The following is a 21,378-nucleotide window of genomic DNA, read 5'->3' as shown; positions in this document are numbered from 1 at the left end:
TCATCTTGGGACCAAGAAAAACACAAGACCTCAAAGCATAAAGTGAATTGAAGACTATTCGACTGGACTTTGCACAGGCACATGAGATCAATGGTCTATCTAAATCTTCAAAGTATATAAAACCTTAGGCTACAACCCTTTTCAAATCATAGAACAAATGGTGGAATAAGTAACAAGAACTAGGCCTCGATGTAATAGTGTGTAGGGCGTGCCCCTCTCTCTACCCCACTCCGAATCTCCTCCTCTAATAGTACACGAGATCAATAGTCTATCTAGATTTTCAAAGTGTGGGAAACCTCAAGCTATAACCTTTTACAAATAAAAAAACAATCTAGGCTACAGCCTTTTTTAAATCAGAGAGCAATGGTGGAACAGCTAACAACAACTAGGCCCGAATGTGTAGGTTGTGCCCCTCTCTTAGAACTAGGTGGAGAGTGGCGCCTATGTTTATACTCTCTAAAAATTTCTAACTTAGAAAGCGATGAGATATCAAGATAAAGAAGAGAGAGGGTGGTGTGTCACCTTTGAGAGGAAGAGATAGATGAGAGGTATAGTGATTGAGACCACATAAGTACCTATTTATAGGCCTTTTATAGAGTTAGGGTTTCTTTGAGTTAGTCATTCTTATGAATAATAGATTCGGGCCATTGATCATAGGAGATATGTAGGGTAAGAGATCTTAGTCATACGATCTTTAAATCGGCCATCACTTTCCTCCTTCACCTAATCCCATTAAATAAAAATAATATAAAAAAATATATTTTCCCTTTCCATAATCTTCTTACACTTGTTTTAACTTGAAAATCAAATCCCTTAATTTTCAAAACTTTCCATTTTTTTTCTCATCTCGATCGAGTGCCTCGATGGCCTCATTACAAATTAGAAAGCAATTCCATAATGTGGGGTGTGCCTCTCACGGGCCCCTAGTGGGCCCCACGCACTACCCACATGATCTCAATAGTGGGGCCCATGGCGTATAATGGGCCCCATGTGTAACATTAATTTTGAAATAAAGAAATTGACTTTTAGAAAAATATTATTAATTTAGTTTTCTCTATGAATATTAAAATACTGAAAGTTCAGTTTCTCCCTATTTATAAATCTATTTTATAAAAATAAATTATTTAAAGACTTCAAAAAATTAATATATCAATCTAAAAATTACTTAAGATCAAAATAAATAATTCTAAAATATTTTGATGGGATTTGGATTTAATTATGTTAAAATATTAGTTTTGATGAAGCACTCTATTTTCTATCGATGGCTATAATATGCACTCACTTTCTCAAACTGATCCAATAATTATTGGGGTTCATGATTGGGCTACTAAAGTGAGCCAGTGGATTACAGGTTCCCCTCTAGGGACAAATCTAAAGTCACACAATCTAGTGAAACCACAACTTTATGGTGCATACATGTATCACCTTCAATGGTGATTTGCTTTTTCAATATGTCTATCATACGTACATATCATTATGCCTAGTTTAAGTATCGAGAAATATCATTTGCCAAACTCAATCGCACTAGACTATATTCTAACTAGAGTTCATTGTTCTACTCAGTGATTAAAAAAATGGCAAGTCGACCCGGAATAGCCGGAGTTGACACAGGATTGCCCAGGACGCACCGTTTTGGCGTAAAAGACGGGAATCGTCCAATTCGCAACCGTGACTGGTCCGAGTCAGTGGAAAAAACGCGATGAACAGTGAATGCCAAAATAAAATCACGAGTTTGTTGTAGATTTGCAGCTTTTTTTCTCAATTATTGATCAATTTCAGCTTTTACAATGCATTATTGTGAGAAAATACTCGGTTTTTCATTATAAAACAATGAATTCATACGATTGAATCACAAACTTTGTTACGTTTTTCACATAAAACCCCTAAATCCGTCATTCTTTCAATTTCGTCACAAATATTGACTATTTTTTGTTCAAATCAGAGGGGTTTTGAATAAAATTGTTTTCTACATATGATTGTAGTTATTGTTTTTGTGATTCACAAATATTGGACGTTGATTTTTTAAGAAAGCAGAGGTTTCGTGAAAAACAGTTGACAGAAAAAGAAAATCCGTCAATCTTGAGATCTCAATCAATATGTGTTGAATTTTTTCTTGAAAATAGAGGGCTTTTGTTAAAAATCATGATCTTCATATACTATTGTAGCCTTTTTGCTTAATTTGGTCAATTTTGCAAGAACTCAGAGGAATTTTGTGAAAAACAGTTAACGGATAAATAAAATCCGCCAATCTTCAGATCTGAAACGATATGAGCTGAATTTTTTGTTGAAAACAAAGGGTTTTGCACGTAATCCTAATCTTCATAAGCTATTGCAAGATTTTTGTGAGATTAAGCAATATTAATACCTCGATTTTGCAAGAAATCGAAGGTTGCTCGAATTTTTAGGTATATCTATTTTTTTAATTTTATTTTCAATTTTATTGATGCACTAAAATCATTTTGATTGATACATAATTAAGTATGCCATGAATGTATAATTATCATGCATTTTGAATGAGGCAAAATTAAAAACTTGTATTTTTAAAATTTTGATTGAGATAAAATTAAAAATTTGTATTTTTTAATTTTATCATCAAGATGTAGTGGCATTATGAATGACTATATTACTGTAAATAATTTTTTTTATTGATACTATATCATTATAAATATTTTTTTTGTTGATTCTAGGTTTGACTGATACATACTATTTTTATCTATAATGTTGCATAAATCAAATAGCTTCAAATTTTTAGGTATGCATATGTATTTTTTACGTTTATTGTCAATTTTATTAATGCAATAGAATGTATGTTCTTGAATCTAGATATATAATTCAATTTTGATTGATATATAATTTATTATATCATGAATGTATAATTATCATGCAATAAAACTTATATTTTTTAATTTTATTGTAAAAAATAAGACATGTGGCGTGTCTACATGTAGTAGCATTATGAATGACTATATCATTGTAAACAAATTTTTTTATTGATACTATATCATTGTAAATATTTTTTTTCTTGATTCTAAGTTTGGCTAATATAAATTATTTTTATCTATAATGTTTCATAAATAAAATAGCTTCGAATTTTTAGGCATGCATATGTATTTTTTAATTTTATTGTCAATTTTATTAATGCACTAAAATGTATGTTCTTGAATCTAGATATATAATTCAATTTTGATTAATACATAATTAAGTATGTCATTAATATATAATTATCATGCAATAAAACTTGTATTTTTTAAAAATTTATCGTCAAGAAGAAGATATGTGGCGAGTTGGTAGTATTATGAATGACTATATCATTGTAAACATTTTTTTTATTGATACTATATCATTGTAAATATTTTTTTTCTTAATTCTAGGTTTGGCTGATATAGACTATTTTTATCTATAATGTTGTTTAAATAAAATATTTTTGCCAGTAAAAGCTAATATATAATCAAGCACCCACTAATTTGGATGATTTGTTCATAGATCAAGTCAATGAATTGTCACGTGATTTCAATCAATGGCACCAGCGTGACCAAGATGAAGAACGACATCATCTTTCATTTTATTATTAAGTCGTATTTTACGAATTGTATGTTTTATTGTAGTTCATGTATGATGATATACTTCATCCATGATAATTCTATGCTTCTTCTTTTGTGTGATGTAAATTTAATGGTTAACAGTAGTTCGTATAGGGAAAGAACATCTCACTATTCGCATATTGATGCAAAAAAATGAAATTTCTTCATAGAGTACCCACATTTCTTATTGGAATCCTAAAAAACAACATTTATAATAAATTTTAATAATTTTTTTTGGATTTTTTTAAGACATAATCCGACTGATTCGGCTAATTCTTGATCCGAATCGCCGATTCACCAATCAAGATGGGTTTTTGGGGTGCCCGATCCAGAGCACCAATCTATTTTTTAAACTACTGATTCTACTATATCAAAATATTGATTACAGCCTCATGTAGAAGTTCGAAAAAGCAAATAAAGCTATAAATTCTACCTTCATAGCCTCGATCCTTAAGAAAAAATCCACTGGAATAGTGGACATGTGAGAACTCTTAATTTACTCATAAGTATCTAAAACAGATTAGTTAAGGCTCTAGAATCAGCCTTTGCAAAAGATCGTCAAATACTAGACAATGTATTGATTTTCAATAAGTGCATCCAGTGCTATCATACAAAAATGGCCCACGTTAATTTTGCAATTGGACTTGGAAAAAATGTGCGACAAAGTAGATTGGATATTTCTACTGAAAATCACAGCCCTAATGGGTTTTCCCAATGGCTCATCTGGATTGAGGGGTGCTTTTCATATGCTTATTTAAGTGATTTAAAAAACACCGGACCAGCACGGAATCTCTCGGTCCAACTTGAGAATCGGTCACCCCGTATCAATTCTATTAATATATATTAAATCGTTGGTATCTATAAGAGAACAGGCGATTTGTTACAATTAAAATGTCAATTCATCGATTCGGGCTGGTTTTTGGCCGGTCACTATTTTTGCACCTGTTTTATCATCGGTTCATTATTTTTTTCGCATGGTGAAACAGCGATCCAAACTGCCTATTCACCAATCCGAATCGGTTTATACAATGCCTTATCGGGGCCACCGATCCGTTTTTTAAATTATTGCTTATTTTCCAATCCTTATTGATGGCAGCTCAAAAGGATATTTTGATGCAATAAAAAGTATCAAGGAGGACTCCCTCTCTCAAAATCTATCTGCAACAGTAATAGAACCATGTCAGAAGATGATTGAATCAATGACTAACAGATGTCTCCTCTCAGCGTTCGAATCAACCACCTACACCAGGTACGTCTTTTTCAATGCACAGAACATACAAATTCAAAATCTGTTGCTGTTCCTATGATGTTTCAAAGTTAATTTTGTGTATAAAGTAAACATGGATATACAGAACTTGGAGGGACCATAATTGATGCAGAAAAAAGAGATTTTTTATTTTTATATTTTCTTGATGTTAGATATGATATTATTTAGGTTTTTAGTTTATTTTTGTATTTTTTTTTTTTTGGGGGGAGGGGTATTAAGTATATTTATTTTAAATTTTTAGGAGTTATTTTTTAAGAGAGAAACATGAAGGACTGTATTAGATGATATGTTCTAATCTATAGAAAGTCAAACTTTTGATAAGTTAGAAAGGTTACTTTTTTTAAGAAAGAAATGAGGTTTTGAATGAGAAATAAATGTATATTTATTTATTTATTTTATTATTTCAGTTGTATTTGAAGGGGAAATGTCTATCTTTATAAATAGAATAGATTAAAATTGAGTAAAGTTGATATTGTAAAAAGATCTAAGATTGAAATTGAGTAAGGTTGATGTTGTAAAAATATCTTTTTGCGGTGGATTCATATGCAGGCCTTGAGGGATGATATATTCTCTCAACCTTTTTGTTTTATATTTTTATTTTCAAGTTTATTATTTCTCTATACATTAGTTGATATCAGAGTTATGAGATTTGTGATATCTAGTTATGGAGCCATTAATTCAAATATTTGAGAGACTCAAAGAAGAATTGGTAGAGCGTATTAGCAAATTTATAGCACAAAATCTACTAAATCACCTTCATAGCTTGCAATTAGAGGAAGAAGAATATCAAGAGGTAGATCTAATACAAAAGACAATGTTGATAGCCCAAACATGCAAGAAATTTTGAAAATCAATTGTGGAAAAAAAGATGTATATGTTGTAGTTTATGAAATGCCACCTTATGACCCTAAAGGAGAAATCAAGATTCAGTTTAATATTCTAGAGTTCAATGTCTCAAACTTTCACTAGAAATTATGTTGGATATGTTTTTATTTATTAAAGAAAAAGTACCAAGACACATGGTGGGACTGCATCACCAACTTTTGAGAATGCCTCTAAAATATTGGAGTTCTATAAGCTCGAGGTCAAGCTTCTCCCAACCTAAGGAGAATGATTGTAAATAAAAAAATGGGTCTTTTTTTTTTATTTCTTTTTATTTTTTTGATGTCAAATATGATATTATTTAGGTTTTAAATTTATTTAGGGTTATTTTTGTATTTTATTGGTGTAGAGATTTGATAGTATAAAACATGTTTATTTTAGAATTTTAGGAGCTATCTGGTAAGTTTTGACAAAATTTTACGTTGGTTGCCTACCTAACACAACCCAACAACATTTATCAGGAGGTGTCAATTAGTTCAAGTAGAAGGACTTAAAAGGGCAAGGGGTAGGGCCAAAAGAGCGCAGTTGGAAGTAGTTCAGAAAAATGGTAATTAAAAAAGATAGTAGTTTAGAAAGATATGGGTAATTATGACCTCACTAGGGCTAGGCCCAAAATGGCGTAGTTGGAAACAATCGAAAATATATGTGAACTTATGGCTTCACTGATGGTATGGCCTGTAATAAAGCAGAATAGCAGACCCAGATTCGTGTAGTCGATCCCAATTAATTGAGAAACGGCTATGATAATGATGATGAGTTATCTTTTAAATAAAGAGAACTAGGAAAGATCATCTTATATGATATGTTCAAATGTTTAGAAAGTCAGATAGTAATGTTTTTTTTTCCAGAAAATAAATGAGTTTTAGTATGAGAGATAAATGTGTTTTTATTCATTTATTTTATTATTTCAGTTGCATTTAAAGGAAAAATATCACTTTTTGTAAACAAAAGAGATTGGAATATAGTAAATTGATCTTATGAAAACATCTTTTTAGATTGGATTCTCTTGCAGACATTGAGAGATGGTAAATTCTCTCAAGCATTTTATTTAATTTATTTATTATTATCTAAGTTTCAGTTCCTGGTTTCCCAACCTATAAATATAAGGGCAAGCTTTCTGTGCTTCCCATACAATATAAAACTTATATGCTTCCCCTTATCGAACCGTCCATTCTGAATGGAGGGCTAAGATTGCCCCAATCACAAGTCTCTACACTATTTTCTTTTTAATTTTTTTATATAAAATATTTTGACATCAAAATTTGGTCATCCAATCCTCTATTAAACTCACTCTTGTAAAATAAAATAAAATAACCAAAATATCTCTAAAAGTTTCAAGTAGTATTTTGGTCATTATATTTTATCAAAAAATCATTTTTAATATTTTTTATAAATGCCTCCCAATGGCACATACCAAAATTTATATTCATACAATTTGTATTAAAAAATTAAAAATAAAATACTTTGGGGCATCGGATCGAAGATCAAATGGTGAGCGGCTCAGTCGATCAAAATTGGACCGGATAGAAAAGGAAGAATACATCTCCTATGTTGAATAAAAAATTAAAAATAAAATACTCTCAGGATATACTTCCGACATCGAACTTCTTTACGAATAATCATCTTGATTTATACAAACTTTGGTGAACATCGCTATTGAATATGGTTTAGACATGCCTATTCAATATGGTTTCAACTTTGACAGGGGGAAACTGATGGGTCAAGTTTCCACGATTGAAGGCAACAAGCATGATAAGACACGTGTAACGATAGTACGGCCGTGAAGAAAACGCATGTTGTATTCATGAGCTTTAGAGAGAGAAAAGGATAGGTGGACAGATTGGGCACGGCTTATCTGTCCACGATTTATGATAAGAGAGAGATCCAAAGCTTTGATATTTCTTAGTTGTAAACTAGAGAGAGAGAGAGAGAGAGAGAGAGAGGAAAAGATTTTCCTCTGCCGTGTTAAAAAAAACGTTGGAGACTCTCACTTGTGTGGCATGTGACCCTGTCTTTCTTCGCCATTGTTTTCTGTCTCGGCCATCATTTTTTGCCCAGGACTGCACAGCAATGCAGTTTCTCTTTTCCCTTTTCCATGTCTCTTTCTCTTCATTCGTCCCCTTTTGCCCCCATAGTAGCCCCTCTCAGAAGGAGGTAAACTAGGGTTTCTCTGTTTTTCCTTTTTCCTTTTTTTTTTTTTTTTATTCTTGGATTAGGTTTTTGTTTTTCTTATTCGTCTTGGGGGCCCTTTCACTGATTTTTTTCTCCATTAACGGTGGATGCAGATTGTTTGGGATCAGGAGTTTGGGCCATCTTGATGGGCAGGAAGATGAGAAACAAGAGGTGCGCGCTCTCTGGTGAGTGAAATTGCTTTGGCTTTGGTACTTTAGGGGTTTTGAGTCTCTGAGTTTTAAATAATCGATTTTTGTGGAATTATATGATTATCTGAGTGATCAATGTAAGTAATCGATCACAATCTTGACTAGGTTTAATTTCCTTTTCGCTTGCAGAAGTTGATCATCTTGTAGAAGGTGCATTGAGTGAGAGATAGGTCACTTCTCTCTCGTCTGCAAAAACTGGTTGACATGAGAACTCAAGGAAAAGGCTAATCAATTCTTTCATTTACTAACAAGAAAGACTGACCGCAATTAACCAGTTTTCCTTGGGTTCTTTGGTATCAGGGTTAGGGTTTCTCGTTACTGTGACCATCAATCACGACCTAATCTCACTGTAACTTGTAGTGAATTCAGCACGAAGGGGTTGTATCAAATTAATGGAGTCAATAAGGAGGAAGAGGAAAGGTTGTGGATCTATAGAGCGTGGTGACCTTCTTAGGGCTTTATCCTTGAATGATAATGCTTCATTGCACTTATCGCTTGAACAAATCTCAAGGCGAGCGAAGAAGTGCAGGGAGCAAACAGAAGAAGAAGATGGCACTTCTTGTAACAGCAGAGTTGCAGGAATTGTCACAGTCCCACATTGTAGAAAGGATCGAATTTCTCTCTCAAACCCTCATGGAAGAGGGCTAAAAAGGAAATTGGGGTGTATCGAATCGGCAACCCAAATGGGTAGGAAGAAGAAATTGGAGCAAGAATACATCTTGGGGCCCCAAATTGGACAAGGCAAATTTGGTTCAGTGAGAATGTGTAGGAATATAGTTAGTGGGGTGGAGTATGCTTGCAAATCTCTTCCAAAGAAAGGAGAAGAGACTGCTCATAGAGAAGTAGAGATAATGCAGCATCTTTCTGGTCACCCAAGTGTTGTTACTTTGAGAGCGGTGTATGAAGATGCAGATTCATTCCATCTCGTTATGGAGTTATGCTCAGGTGGTCGCTTGCTCGATGAAATGTTGACGAAGGGGTGCTACTCTGAGCAAAGGGCTGCAGTTTTGATCAAAGAATTGGTTTTGGTTATCAAGTATTGTCATGAGATGGGGGTTGTGCACCGTGACATAAAGCCCGAGAACATTCTTCTTACAATGTCGGGGAAGATGAAGCTCGCTGACTTTGGTTTGGCTGTCCGAATTACCACCGGTAATGGTCCTTGATTATTTTTTTCCTTTTTCTAAGTGTGTTGTTTTTTAAACTCATATGTGATCTCCAATACTGAAATTATGATAATGTTGTTTATGTTATGTCAGTTGTATGTTTCAAAACCTTACTCAACTGCTGCCATGTCAAATATCATTATGGGTGATAATGTTATCAAATGCAAGATGTGGAGTCGATGTGGTCCTGAGGCGGGCACGTCACATGCAATGTGGTAAATAAATGTAAAAAATTAGAAAAATCATAAAAATATAAGACTGCATAGAAAAACACAAATTTGTGATTTATGTGATAGTAGAATTTTTAATTTAGTACATCTCTCTAATACGTTAGTTGTTTGCGTTACCTAAGCCTCATAGTTTGATGAAGAGTAACATAGTTTGTGGTCGTACATGTAATGTAAAGCAATGCATTTCATCCCAATGGTAACAAGAATTAACAATTTGATATAACATCCAAAGAATAAAAATTCTTCCCAATTAGAAGTTCACGTCCACAACCTCAGCCACAGCCTAAACAAAACTTAAAAACTCCAAAGATAAAAAACCTATTACATATAGAATATAAAAATTAAGAAATATAACTCAAGCTCAATGAGTTAATAAGCCAATGCCCAACTGTCAAGTCTTAATCTAATAAGTTATGTGACGATCCATCATGTGCATCTCCCCCATCCAAACCTGAGGTTGAAGAGTCGTCATCATCAGTATCATTGTTTTAAGAAAGGGAATCATCACTCTCCTCCCACGCACACTTCTTTATCCTCTGTCTCCTCCGAGTTACCCTCCTCAATCTCTGGAACCAATGTTGATGTGGACCCATCTCTCTTTCTTTGTGATCTAGTGCTAGGCCTTGCTACTTGTTCAGCAAGCCATGTTAGGTCCTTGCCCTCAAACACCATTTGATCGTGGCGTGGATCTACTGTCCACTTGTACCCACGGGTTCAACCAATACAATAGGGTCCACATTAATGCGTTTCAACAACCTCCACCTTAGAACCATGGAAGTATGGTTCAAGGGGTTGTTTGGGCGGGGGGGTTTACAATTTTGCCCCTACTTGGGGGGAAATTTTCACACAAGTAGAGGCACATATGCGGGATAGCACCCTTGATGTGATGCGCACGCATATGCCGTTGATGCGCCACATATGTAGGCGCATCACAAATTCCCGCATATGCAAGTGGAGGCGATGCGCATAAGGAAACATAACACATTATGCGACTAGTGTACTCGGATTACTCTAACGAATAAGACTCAGAAGTACTAAAGATCTTCTCTTTCCTCAACATGCCTTATCTTATCACATGTATACAATTTGTCGGCAAACATAAACACATGCCTTTGGAGAAAGATCATATGCTTATATGGTAGACATGTAAACTCTAATAATTATAATAGATCTCATGGTATGAGAAGTTTATGATAACAAAGATCAAAAAAATTATTCAATGAAGTTAAAAAGCTCATTTAGGCCCAATTTGCATGGGACACCAACTTGAGTAATTTCCTTACTATGTCATAGTTACTGGAAATTTATGGTCGGCACCAGTTAATTAGGAGTAAGCCATCTTTCTCCGCTCCCCTTACTCAAAATGGGCTGCTATCTTTGTCCCACACAAATGCAATAAAATTCTTTTCCCCTTATTTCAAGTAAAAGGGGCAGAGAGATGAAAATGCATCAAGCAAGTGGGCTATTCAAATTGACCCTAATCAATTAATGTTCACCATTTTAAATATGGGTAAGTATGGTGGTGAACTGTTTTCCTAGTGGATGTATCAGGTGGGCTTTGCTTTTAAGTCTACTCGTTGAGCAGCTTCCATTCAATGATGGAGGCAATTGTCCACTTAGCGCCAAGGTTGAAGGGCCCAATCTGGCTATTGCTGATTTTTTTGCCAAAATCCCCATACAGCCTCATATCGTTTGGACACCATGCACCACACATTGCACTGACCTCATGCTTGAGGCCATTGGAGAAATGTCAAGGGGGACACGTAAAGCTAAGGCCACGAAAATGTTTATCTACAAAAGGTTAACATTATTAAAAAAAAAAAAATGTTTATCTACAATCACACCCATACTGTAGCATGATGTGTAAGTATACTAAGAAGAGGGATCTAGTGCGGCCTAAGGTCATGAGATTTAACCCCTCTTTCCTAAGTCTTGGAGCATAATGGAGAAAAGAAACCAATTGAGATCTATGTTCACTTTATATAAATGGCATAATGCAAGTAGTCTAGGCAGAAGAAGATATATTGTATAGTTTTTTTAAGTGTTTTTTGAGTTGGGTAGTGTACTAAGTATCTTTGCCCCTGGTCATTGTTTGATGTTAGGTTGACAGTGAGGTGGACCTTGTTATGGGCTTTATATTATCATTGTTTCAAAAAATGATCCACCCGGCACCTAGGTGCATGGAGGACCTCAAGCCCAGGACTTGGTGGCCCTCCCTGTGCACTAGTATATGGGCACCCGCCCAAGCGGCCCAGGTGCGCACCCAACTCTCAGTCCTGGGCATGTGCCCACGCTCAATCCTAGGCATGCGCTTGGGTCCTGTCCCCTTTTTTGGGAATAACGTGTCTTTGGGTCATTTTTGACCCATGATTTTTTCATAAAAGGCTATTGCGAGTATCCTAAACCCCCAAAGTGAAAAAAATTGGAATCTAAGCCTCTAAATCAATTTATTTTGAGATCTCTGTAAACCAAAAAGAAAAAAAACTTAGATTGCTAGAAGCATCCATAACCTTACTCTTCATTGTTGGAATTTCATCCATAAGCTTATACGCCTCTTTTGCATTTCATCTTGTCTAGTTGTGATGGTGTGCATGTGTTAGAATGGAGTATGCCTTACTCAGTTTGGATTGGATAGTTGGAGGTTAATACACCATGGACTTGTTTATGTTTTTGACTTTTTTCACAAAATTTTTAATGATTTGAAGTTTTGAATGTGTTTCAACATTCATGCATATATATTTGCAATGAAAAAGTTCGTTAAAATACATATAATTACAAAAAATTGCAAAATTAACTGGACACATGCAATTTTTCACCTTAGGCACCTTCCTAGAGCCTGGGCGCTAGGCTAGCCCCCTACAGGCCACATATTGTTTTATGAAACTGTGGTATATATGATGCATTCAGTAGTGCAACGAGAGAGATGGCTGAGCCATTAGGAAATGATGAAAGCAATTGTGGCGAAATATGGTAGATTGAAGATGGAAAATGGGAAAGGCATTTCATCAACCATTGCATGCAGCTAGGTACTGTTTGTACCAAATGTTTTCTTTTGTTTTGACCTAGAAATTGAGAGGGAAGGATGCAATTATGGATGGCTTTAATGGATGCCTTCAGAGACTTTTCGATAAGATACTTGCTAAATAATTGTTTTGATATAAGTTGAAATCATCAGGAAAGGAATGGTGGTGACATAAAGGACCAAATGTATTTTAAGTCATCGATCTAATTTTAATAATTTGTTTCAAGTTTCAAGTTCTAGAGTTTCATATGATGTTATAGACATAGAGTGATTTTATATGAACCAATGGTGGAGCCAACATGGGAGTGGTTGTCCAGATTTACAAAGGATGGGCATCTAGATATTGAGCTTAATATGTAGCTCATCTGGGTGCGAGTGCAATTAGAGTTCATTTGAGGTGGTATGGTACTAGTATTATCAAGTTAATATATTATTAGTTATGGATATATGGTTATGAACTTATAATAATGCATTACATCTATATGTTTAGTTGTTTATAAATTATAAGTTATAGAAGTATATAACTTATGCTTTGTTTGTAATTTACATTGACATTTGAGTTATAAATCGCTCAATGAGTATTATATATTTACAATATTGCTCTAGTTCTCAAAATTCAATTATCGTGAGAAGAGGAATCCCATTGCATCTAATGACACGAATGTTGCCAGTGAGTGGTTGGTTGAAGAACGTGCGACTGAAGAGTTCTTCCCCAGTGAGCTTTTGTCTTGGGATATGATTTAGGAGGCTTTAGTGCAAGTTTTGACCACTACTCCTGGTTCACAAAGGAGAGAGATACATGAGTAGGAGGCCACTTCGGAAGAATTGAGTTAGGCCATTATGTTGAAGAGGGTGATGATTCTCATGATGATGGCCTAGACTGAAATGGAGGTGCTTGGGATGAAGCCAACAATTACAAAGAAGATGAAGATTGAAAACTAACTGCTTTCTTTTGTATCATTTTGTTTTTCTGTTTTTCACTATGTAGTGTCTTGGAATGTGTATGGAGTCTATGAACTATGGACTTGTGGTTGTTTTGTATTTCAGTATGTGAGTACCCTAGAGTATTCTTCCTAACATGGAGGCATTATTTGAGTACTTCGGTTTACTGATATATATATATGTAACAATTGACCTTTATTGTAAGGAGTTCACAATCACTCATAGGCATTACATGTGAAATCCTACACCTTGGAGTGTGTCTCAAAGTCAAAAGATTTTGACTTTGAACCTCATTAATGAGACACCCCTAACTGTCGAAATTCACATCCAATCAATGATATCGAATCGGATCTGACCGGACGGTTCGCATGGTGAACCTGGCGACAAGACCTGTTCGATCTAGTTAATGAACCGGGAGGCCTTGGAGCCAGCGATGAACTGGACAAACCTATAAGTCCAACTTTTAAACTGGTCGGTCCATTGGTTCTGCATTGAACTGGCCAATCCAAATATAGTCCAATGGCCTTTCTTTAAGAAAAAAATTAGAAAAGGAATCCTACCAAGGCAGGGCTTGAACCCTGGACAACTTGGGAAGAAAAGCATCATGCGACCATCACGGGCATTGGACTTTGATGCACAATATTGATCTGCTTTTTTTTATTTTTTTGAATATGTCATAATATTGATTTGCTTTATATATCATGCCAATTTTAATTTTTTAAATTTCTTTAAAATTTTTTAAAATTCTTTCCATATTTTTCTTTTTTTTTCCCAAGTTTTCCTCATTTTACTATTTATATCAATTATTTAATTTCCTAGACCTGTTCGACCGATGGACCGGTCCGGTTCGGCCCGTCCAACTGAATTGATGCCTTCACATGTTCGGTCCCGACAACATTGCATCCAATGGCCATGATTGATTGTAACCATCTTGTACAAAAGAAAGATGGTTTGTCATATTGCGAACTTTTCCTATATATGTGTGTGTGCGTGCGCATGTGTTAGTGCTTGCGTGTTCATTTGTTTTGGACAGATACATATATGTGAGTTAGGGGAGCACATATATTCATTTCAAGGCACCTGTCTAGCCGCTTACATGCCGCCTGATGTTTTCTTCAACTTTGCATTCATATGTCAAGATGTTGAAGAGTCCAATCAAAGACCTTGTTCACTATTTTTCAACAGTTATAATATATTACATGGTGTCATATAAAGAAGCCAAACAACTAGGGATGGGGTTGTCAAAAAGAAAGAAAGAAAGAAGCCAAACAACTCATTTATTAATTATGATGCTGACTTGTTTCGGCTACTCCATTTCTCCAGGATTTTGGGTTTTTCACATCCGTTGACAGGACTTTGATTGTGGGTAACCTCATGAGTGGTTTTCATGTCTAACTTCCATATTTCAAAATGCCAAAGGGCCCCTTGATGATCTTGTTCTACATTGCAGGTTAAATAAACTAGTTGGGCTTTACTTCCTTGCCACGTTTGGTATATCTTGGATGAAATTGAAAGCAAAGTTGGTGTATTCTTTCAAGTCATGTTGGTCACATTGTGCGCAAAATCGCCCGAGCTAACCGCTAACCGCCCGGTTAGATCGAAGCTGGCGGGTGGCCTATTCCGGTTTTCGGCGGTTAGGGTGATCAACCGGTATTTTAAAAAAAAATGTATAGATATTCTGAAAAATAATGAATTTGATTTGTTTTTAAATATTCTTTACATTATGGTAAAGATTAAAAATTGTTTTGGTCATTAATACTCACTTTTATATTTTCCCATCTTTTTTAGAAAATTTTTAAAATAGCCCTTGAAAAATAGAAAATGGGTTAAAATCCTTTTTTTTCATTAATTTTCAACTTCATTTGAATGTGTTTTGTTTTAATCATTCTTTATATGCTTTTCATATTTTAGTAGATTTTTATTGTATTTTTTTATTATTTTTTCAACACTTTTTTGACCATCTGAGACTTGCCCGGTTAGAGCGCTTGAATCGGCCGGTTTACCGGTTAGGCCGGTTAAACCGCTTCCAGGCCCATGTTCGGTTAACCGGTCCGATTCGCTTTTGCAAGCACTGGTTGGTCATTTGGAATCTTGGATCATTTTTTGAGATGGACCTTATCCTTGGGTAGATGTGCCCATGTTAATATTTGTGGTTGCTGGTAGGAGTGGGACTGCATGATATTAGGAGGATTTAATCTTGTTGGAAGATATCCGATTTCAAAAAGTTATGATATCTTTGTAACGGTTGGTCAAATGTTTTGATGAAATTTGTTCTTCTAAGACTGTTTTTGGGTTATATATATATAAATATATATATATATATATATATATATATATATATATATATATATATATATATTGGAAAAGTCATAAAAACGCCTATAGGCGAATTGCTACAGTGTTTTGCCGACATGCTATGTCTGTGACAGTTTTACCTGAAAACCACCATGGTCCTACGGGAGTCGTGGCGGTTCCCGAATATTTTTTGCGTCAATTTTGCGTGAAAAAAATCTCCGTCATAGCAATGCTATATCTGCGATGGACCGCCACGGGCATGCTATGTCCGCGACGGTTTTTAATCCACGCCGTCCAAAAAAATCAGACCGCGCCGAGCCTATGGGTGAAAATACTGTTCATTTTTCGCCAATAGGCGTTTTGTAGTCTCTTCCATATATATATATATACACACACACACACTAAAAGTTCTCAGGTTTGGGAGATTTTTGTTTCAAATCTATTATTCCCCCAAAATTTTCACGAGCTCAGATCACCTATATCTGAAGTCCCAAATTTGGTTTGGAGGTTTTCATTTGGGGGAATTTGTGAGGAAACTTTGACAAAGGCTGGTAACTTCAATTCAAACTAAGGATTAAATTTGGAGGATCAGCCCAATTTTTGGGTAAATTCCAAATTTTCAATTTAATTAGTTGGCTTATTGGAGTATTGGCCCGTTCAAGCTAAATTCATATCATCTTCCATGTCTGGTATTATTGGATACTTCTTATATTTTTATGATATTTTATTTTTCTGATTTTTCTGAATTATTAATATTTCCCAAATTTCGAGGAATTGCAGCATTTTTGGTTGACTTGGGAAGAACTTGGGTGAGTCGACTCTGACTCGCTTGTGTTGGTCGGACCAGTATCGGGCAAATTTCTGTCCCCGACCCAATTTTAGAGCATTGGGCTTGTCCAATGGCTTAATGCTATAATCCAATGTTGTCAGATTCGCTTCGGAGTCTTCTTTGGTTTAGTGAGAAAAATGAAGCAATTCGGTGCTTCGGCCGATTCGGGGGAACATTTCGGATTTTTTTAATTTAATATAAATTAGATATTTATATATAAAATATATAAATAATGCTAAAAATTAAAAATTAAAAATAAAAAAATTTTAAAAACATACATTTATATAGCTATTTCTTTGCTGGCCGAAGCAGACCCGAAGTATACCCGAAGCAAACCCAAAGCGGTCCGAATTTGACCGAAGCAGCCCGAAGCGATCTGAATCACCGAAGCGACAACACCTGGGTTTCGCTTCTCTTCGATTTATACCTAAAATCCGAAGGCTTTGGTGTCTTTGGCTGAAATGAAGCGAATTTGATAACATTGCTGTAATTATAATTATTGATAGAAAAATCACAAAAATATTGGGTGCAGGCAGCCAGGTCTATAGGAAACCCTTTAAGATTGAGGGCAAAATAAATCTAAGTAAAGGAGATTGAAGAGAAACAAGGGAGTAGCTTGTATTTATGCTACCTGAGAAACCTTAGATGGCATTTGAGGTGAGATTGGAGGTTGAAGTATGGCAGGGTATAGGCTGGATTTTTTGATGTTAAGAGGCATGCATGGATTTCCAAGGCCGATTAACTTGTTAATCTATTGGCACCACCAAAATATATTTGTTCGAGAAGAGGTAGAAACTTGATACGATGGTTTAGAGTTTGAAACTCGTATATTGTGTGTTAATTAATCTATGAGTATAAAACTAGAACGCTTTCTGCAATGGCCAGATTTTCATCCTCTTAAACTAGATTTTGGGGGAACGAAGCCCATGTTGGACCTGTTTACCTTGGTTAGCTCTTGAAAGTAAAATTCTTTTCATTGACCATTAGTAATCAAAGGTCTGTCTTTGCCTGACATGTTTCATTCATGGTGGTTATAGCAAATGTGGACCATTTCTTGGTCAAATTTAGCTGCACTAAGATTAATGGCCTGGTAAAGGAAATTTGGACCATTTCTTGGTCAAATTTAGCTACACTTCAGAAGTGTTTTCTGGATACATACGTTCTTGTTGTAATGTAAGTTTTGGGCTGCACGCGTAAACAAGATTAGGACTGTTGGTGGTTGTCATTCTAGGCCACCATCTGGAGGATTTGGGAAGGGAAGAATAATTGTGATACAAGTATAACTTGATCAAAATAATTCTCTGACCCCAGCTATGCCCAAGTTGCAAGGGGTATTGTAAAGTGTCGGCCAACATTGATATCAGAAAAATAATGTGGAATCAAAGTCTTGAACCTTGTGTAAACAGCATAACAGTATATCTATTCAAATGATTGTTTTTACAGAAACTATGTTGGGCTTCTTAAGATGTGAAGGCATACTTGTTGTCAAGGAATTGAGTTTTGATGATGACTTTCAGATCTCCATTTGATAATCGGTTTGCATAGAACTCGCTTATGGGCTCGGCTGAAACTGAATGAATGAGGCTAGCCGTTAGGCTGATCTATTTCCTTATTCACTAGGGATCAAATGTACTGCACTGAGCCAAATGAGTGGCATGTGATCATTGGTTTCCTATGGGCCATGCTGTTTGGGCGTTGAGCTCCCTTTTTGTTTCTGTAATTTGAACCTTTTATTGCCTAGGTTAAGTTTTTTCTCCTCGTCTTACTATTTCTGGAGGCCATCTTCTACTGGGTTAAAGAGAGGTATACCATTTTCGTAGGTTTAGCGATCCTTCTCTTTGGGGGATGATACGATGGACGCTCTTCTGATTTATACAGTTGTCTTGGGTATTTTTGTACTCTTTTGGGGTTTCATTTTGTTCATTATTTTGAGAGAGATTGGGCTTGGATTTCAGAATCAGGTTTACTTTTCTTGAAAACTTTCGTCTCATAACGGTTTGAGGTCAACGAGCATCGTAGCCGGAATTACCAGCCATTATATCATTGGTGTCTCTCACTTGGTAGAATCTCTCCTTCTTTTCGAGGATTGCTACTAAAATTCTACTCATTGATTGCAGGGCTTTAACATCTGTCTCTGCAGGAGAATGTGGTGATTACCCCTTCTTTTATTTGCAGTTGAATTTGTGTTGTATATGGAAGGCCACACCAGTTGAAGCAAGTTGTAAAGTCCAGTTGAAGCAAGTTGTTAGTGATTAGACATGGAGTTTGATCTATGTATCACACTATTTGACTCTGGAGGGCATATTGAGCTTAAGGTTTCATGAAGCCGGAGTCATGTGCACCCTTTGAGTGATGCTATGCCCATTTTTTACTCAATAATGTGTACCCCTTCAGTTGGTAATGTTCACCCGTTTTAATATATGTTGCTGAGTCCCCATTTGATAATGTTTAGACCAATATTTAGCCTCTAGTGAGTTGGACTGAAGATAAATATTTGAAGAATGCCAATAAGATCATAGTGAAATGACTAGCAAGGAAAAGATCTTAGGCTATGGTTGAAGAAAAATGTCTATAATAGGCAGTGATAGGAAAGAAACATGTTTGTGTATTTTGTTCAATTACTTTGAGCTGGTTAAGATTTGGCGGTGCCTGCCTTCTCTATAAGCTTTTAGACGGTCTCCATTTGTCATTTCCCTCACAAGGCTCACTGTCTAAACTTGGTCAACAGTCAATCTAGGCGGAGATATCCAACTTTAGCTTTGCAAGATGCATGACATTGGAACTTGGAATTAGTTCAAATCTTGTATGACTTCATGAGTGGCTTTTATATGGCTTCTATTTATTCTGCTTTTGTGTCGCATGCTCACATCCTTTCTGCTTTGCCTTCTTAAGTTTCCTTTCATGTTGTCCTATTCATTATCCTCTGCTGTCACACAAAATGCATTCTACTTTCCACATATACCATATTAAATGCTATTTGGAAATCCAAACAAAGATTTTAATTAAATTCTCGTGTGGGTTGATTACCTCAGGTCAAAGCTTGTCTGGTGTGGCTGGAAGCCCTGCTTATGTAGCTCCAGAAGTTCTCTTTGGCAGCTACTCAGAAAAAGTGGATATTTGGGGTGCAGGAGTCCTCCTCCATGCTCTGTTAGTTGGATCTCTTCCCTTTCAAGGCAAATCAGTCGATGATATTTTTGAAGCTGTAAAAAAGGTGGAACTCAATTTTCATGTAGGCAAATGGGATTCAGTGTCAGTGCCTGCTCGTGATTTGCTTGGAAAGATGCTGACAAGGGATGTTGAGACTAGGATAACTGCTGATGAAGTGCTAAGTGAGTAAAACGTTTTCTAAGATTGATTTGCAAGCTTCAATTTTGGCTTGGTTTGTGCACGTGTGCAACAAACACCAATACATGCGATATATATATATAGATATATTTATTTTTATTTTATTTTTTAATTCTTTTGAGGGAAGTTGTCAAAGAGGAAAGAGATGCAACAGTGGGACGAGGAATTCCTACAGTTCAGTGGGAAATTTGGGGGGGGGGAGTGGGGGACCTGAGTTCCCTTCCAAGTAGTCATGTCCCGGTTTTCCAGAACCTGCACATTTATAGTTCAAATCTAATTTCTCCTTGGCTCTCTCATCTGTTGTGTGTACCAGATGGAATGTTTCTTCTCTTTCTTGTAGCTATATTGATGGTTCCTGATGGATTTTCTGCAGAGCACCCATGGATTCTGTTCTATACAGAGCGCACACTTAGACCAATCTCCGTTCGGTCAAAAACTAAAAACCCAGAACGACCTATGCCCCGTACCCCTGTTCTCTCTCCAAAAGAGCTATCAGAGAGAGACAGAGAATCAAGCAATTCTCTCGATGATTCTAAGCCGCCATGTTTGGATAATTTCCTGAATGATGACTCTGAAGAAGAGGAAGGAGAGTGCATTATTGTCGATGCTTTAGCTGCTGCCATTTCTCACATTCGAATATCAGAACCAAAGAGAAGCCGGGTTTGCAGTCCAATAGAGCAAGAATGCTCTTCTAACATGAAAGCTACTAACCTCTGTACAGCTTTTTGAAAGGTTGGTTGCTGACTCAATAACCAAGAGAGATGATATATGACTTGGTGGAAGGCTCACATGACAAAGGTTAACCGGTGATGACCATTCACAATCTCTGCTAATATGTGAAGTGGACTAATCAGGAGGATGCAATTTCTGACTCATTCCTTTTAAATGGGGGCTGAAGATGTTGCATTCTTTCTTTCAACTGTTCGGCTCTTCTTTAACCTAACAAGAGTTGGGTTTTACTTTTTGTAAATCTGAATGTATAGGCTGTTGCTTGTGTTTGTTTGGTCTTCCTAATATTATCAATTGCTTTTATGCTTTGAGGGCCTGTTGCGAATGGAAAAGCTTCTTAGCCCACGTTGCTTCTCTCTCTCTCTCTCTCGCTCATCTTATACCCTGCCATTTGTCTGCCACTTTATAGACTAACAATCTTTCCCTTATAGGGCAACTGCAGACAATAAGTCAAGGTGCATCTCAAAACCTTGCAAGAAAATGCATCTCTTTCATAGGAAGCTTCTATGGTGGCCGGAAAATGTATTTTGACCTTTTGAACATGAAATTTGAAACTCTAAAAATAGTGCAAGCGGATATGTGGAATGTCACTCCTTTATCTATTGAATTCTTTAGGGGATTACAGAAGCATTTTTAGATACGTATGCCAAAAAACATGTCAGAGTAGGGTGCCTATGCAGACATCTTGCGCAATCTTCTCTAGGCACAA

General features: G+C 35.9%; 1 protein-coding gene and 1 long non-coding RNA gene across 4 annotated transcripts; one reads left to right on the top strand and one right to left on the bottom strand.

The window, feature by feature from the left end:
* The first annotated feature begins 7,613 nt into the window (after window positions 1-7,613).
* PEPKR2 (phosphoenolpyruvate carboxylase-related kinase 2) lies at window positions 7,614-20,985 on the top strand. Of its 3 annotated transcripts, XR_016054623.1 has the most exons (6): window positions 7,614-7,884; window positions 8,016-8,087; window positions 8,241-9,263; window positions 9,371-9,492; window positions 19,628-19,924; window positions 20,314-20,985. XR_016054623.1 is itself a non-coding variant. In XM_006841187.4 (5 exons), the coding sequence occupies exons 3-5, from the start codon at window positions 8,504-8,506 to the stop codon at window positions 20,667-20,669; spliced, it is 1,413 nt and encodes a 470-aa protein (XP_006841250.1). In that variant the 5' UTR covers window positions 7,614-7,884; window positions 8,016-8,087; window positions 8,241-8,503; the 3' UTR covers window positions 20,670-20,985. The 3 variants fall into 3 exon arrangements, 2 of the variants coding, with proteins under 2 accessions (XP_006841250.1, XP_088721534.1); XM_006841187.4 differs by lacking the exon at window positions 9,371-9,492; XM_088865408.1 differs by lacking the exons at window positions 9,371-9,492; window positions 19,628-19,924; window positions 20,314-20,985 and adding an exon at window positions 13,201-13,627.
* LOC148782538 (uncharacterized) lies at window positions 11,649-11,832 on the bottom strand. The gene is made up of 2 exons (XR_016054624.1): window positions 11,746-11,832; window positions 11,649-11,679 (listed from the first exon to the last, which is right to left on the bottom strand). It is a non-coding gene; the product is annotated as an uncharacterized LOC148782538 (long non-coding RNA).
* Window positions 20,986-21,378: the final 393 nt, after the last annotated feature.

Source organism: Amborella trichopoda, chromosome 4 (genome assembly GCF_054954075.1).
Source record: "Amborella trichopoda isolate Santa Cruz 75 chromosome 4, AtrichopodaSantaCruz75HAP2 v2.0, whole genome shotgun sequence".
Lineage (NCBI taxonomy): Eukaryota > Viridiplantae > Streptophyta > Magnoliopsida > Amborellales > Amborellaceae > Amborella > Amborella trichopoda.
The sequence above is the reverse complement of the archived record's forward strand: the minus strand, read 5'-3'. Positions and strand labels throughout refer to the sequence as shown.